Raw genomic sequence first — 1,915 nt, forward strand, 5'->3', positions numbered from 1 at the left:
TGGGGGATGAGGACGGGTGCCTCCAATGGGGGTTTCCTTCCCAATGCCCTTTCTTTGCCGGGAGGGGATGGAGCCAGGCGAGTGCCACCATTGGGGCTGCCAGGAAGGGCACTGGGCATGGCACTGGGACTGGGAGAGCTTCTGTGCAAGACTTTGACCCTTGTTGCCTTTGACAGGAACAGAGGCAGGGTTGGGGAGGGTGTCCCAGCCCAGCAGGGTGCCCAGAGTGTGTGGCGGTGCCAGTTTGGGTGCAGAAAGCTGGAGTGCGTTCACCCAATCCTAGCGCTGGTGGGCTAAAATACCACCTGTGCCACTTGGTGCTGAAAGCACCCAAAGCCCTGCCGTGGAACGGGGGACCCCCATGCCACCTCTGATGCATTTGCGTGGGCAAGTGTGGGGACACCCTACCCACCTCCCTTCTGCCCCACAGAACATCGAGCTTAAGGTGGAGGTGGAGAGCCTGAAGCGGGAGCTGCAGGAGAAGCAACAAGCCCTGGACGACACATGGTGAGTGGGGCCCAGACAAGCCCCCTCACCTTGGACATGGCACCCAGGGATTGTTGGCAGCACTTGCATGGGCACAAGAGATGAGGATTATCTGTCTGCCTGCACCCTGCCTGCAGCGGGCAGCGGAGGGGTTTGTAGTGGGGCTGGGCACCCACAAGGCTCCTCTTACAGCCCTGGCACCGGCCAAAAATAAAGGGCAGCACCTGTTTGGCGGGGGAGGGCAGCGCTGTGCCCAGGGGCTGTGGCATGGGTGCCCCACAGTGGAGCACCCCTGGGTGGGGGGGCTGGGGTCGCCGCAGCCGGGGAGCCCCTGGTTTTGGGAGTGTGGGGGGACTGCTTTAGTGGTTCAGAGCTTGCATATGACCTGGTGCTGCCAGAGGAGCTGTGTCCCCGGGTTAGCAGTGTTGGGAGGTTACAGTGCGTCCTGCCTGGGGGTCCTGCAGAAACAGCACCCACAGCATGGGGGCAGCTGGGCAGGGGCCACCCAGGGTGGCATGGCTCACACACACCAGCTGGTCTAGGGTGCGATCTTTTGCAAAAGGAGGCCATGCCATGCTGTGCTGCACACTGCTAAGCCATGCCATGCCGTGCCATGCCATGTTGTGCCATACTGTGTCATGCTATAATATGTCATGTGCCATGCTGTGCCATGTCATGCGCCACATTTTGCTGTGCCACACCATGCCAGGGTGGCTGCAGAGAACCAGACAACCCGCAGCCAGGCAGCGCTCCGGCAGCAGTATGAGGAGCGGCAGCGGGAATCAGAGCATGTCTATGAGCTCCTGGAGAACAAGATCCAGCTCCTGCAGGAGGTGAGCCCGGGGCAGTAGGGGCCAAGGGTGGCTACAGTCCAGTACCTGGAGGCTCACCCTGCTGTCATGCAGGAGGCCAGGCTGGCACGGAGTGAGGCCGAGCAGGCCATAGCGCTGGCCAGAGCCGAGGCAGAACGGTGCCAGGAGCTGGAAGGGAAGCTGAAGGAAGCTGTGAGGAAAAAGGAGGATGACAGGAGCAATGACAGCTGCAGTGCCACGGCCCAGAGGTGGGTGCCCAGGACCTGTCCCCTCTATGCTGCAAGCCTGCACCCTGTGGCACTGCAGCTTGCCTTGGGGACTATCGAGGGGCTTGCGCTGTGTGGGGTCAAGAGGATGTGGGTATCCAGGGATGCTGGGGTGGTCAGATCCCCTCCCCTCCTAGGGGAGAGAGCTGGGCTGTGGGGAATGGGGAGCAGCCCTGAGGGTGCTCTGCTTTGCCCCAGAGATTGCCCCCCTCAGCCGTCCCCAGTGCCAACACAATGCTATCCCAGTGCCTGAGCATACCCTGCACTTCCCTCCCTCTCAGGAGGATCGAAGAGCTGACCCAAGAACTGGCCGCCAGCACCCGGCTGGTGGAAAAGCTGTCGGCCGAGAAG

At 62.0% G+C, this 1,915-nt stretch overlaps 1 protein-coding gene across 1 annotated transcript in view; it reads left to right on the top strand.

The window, feature by feature from the left end:
- Window positions 1–1,902, top strand: part of LOC103768402 (myomegalin-like) — a gene marked incomplete at its 3' end in the record, with an annotated part of 2,081 nt that extends 179 nt beyond the window's left edge. Inside the window, exons 2-5 of the mRNA XM_008935543.1 lie at window positions 430–507; window positions 1,196–1,319; window positions 1,392–1,456; window positions 1,846–1,902. Coding sequence (XP_008933791.1) covers window positions 430–507; window positions 1,196–1,319; window positions 1,392–1,456; window positions 1,846–1,902 — 324 coding nt within the window. The remainder of the gene's footprint in view (window positions 1–429; window positions 508–1,195; window positions 1,320–1,391; window positions 1,457–1,845) is intronic.
- Window positions 1,903–1,915: the final 13 nt, after the last annotated feature.

This window comes from Merops nubicus, unplaced genomic scaffold (assembly GCF_000691845.1).
Source record: "Merops nubicus isolate BGI_N331 unplaced genomic scaffold, ASM69184v1 scaffold49912, whole genome shotgun sequence".
Taxonomy (NCBI): Eukaryota; Metazoa; Chordata; class Aves; order Coraciiformes; family Meropidae; genus Merops; species Merops nubicus.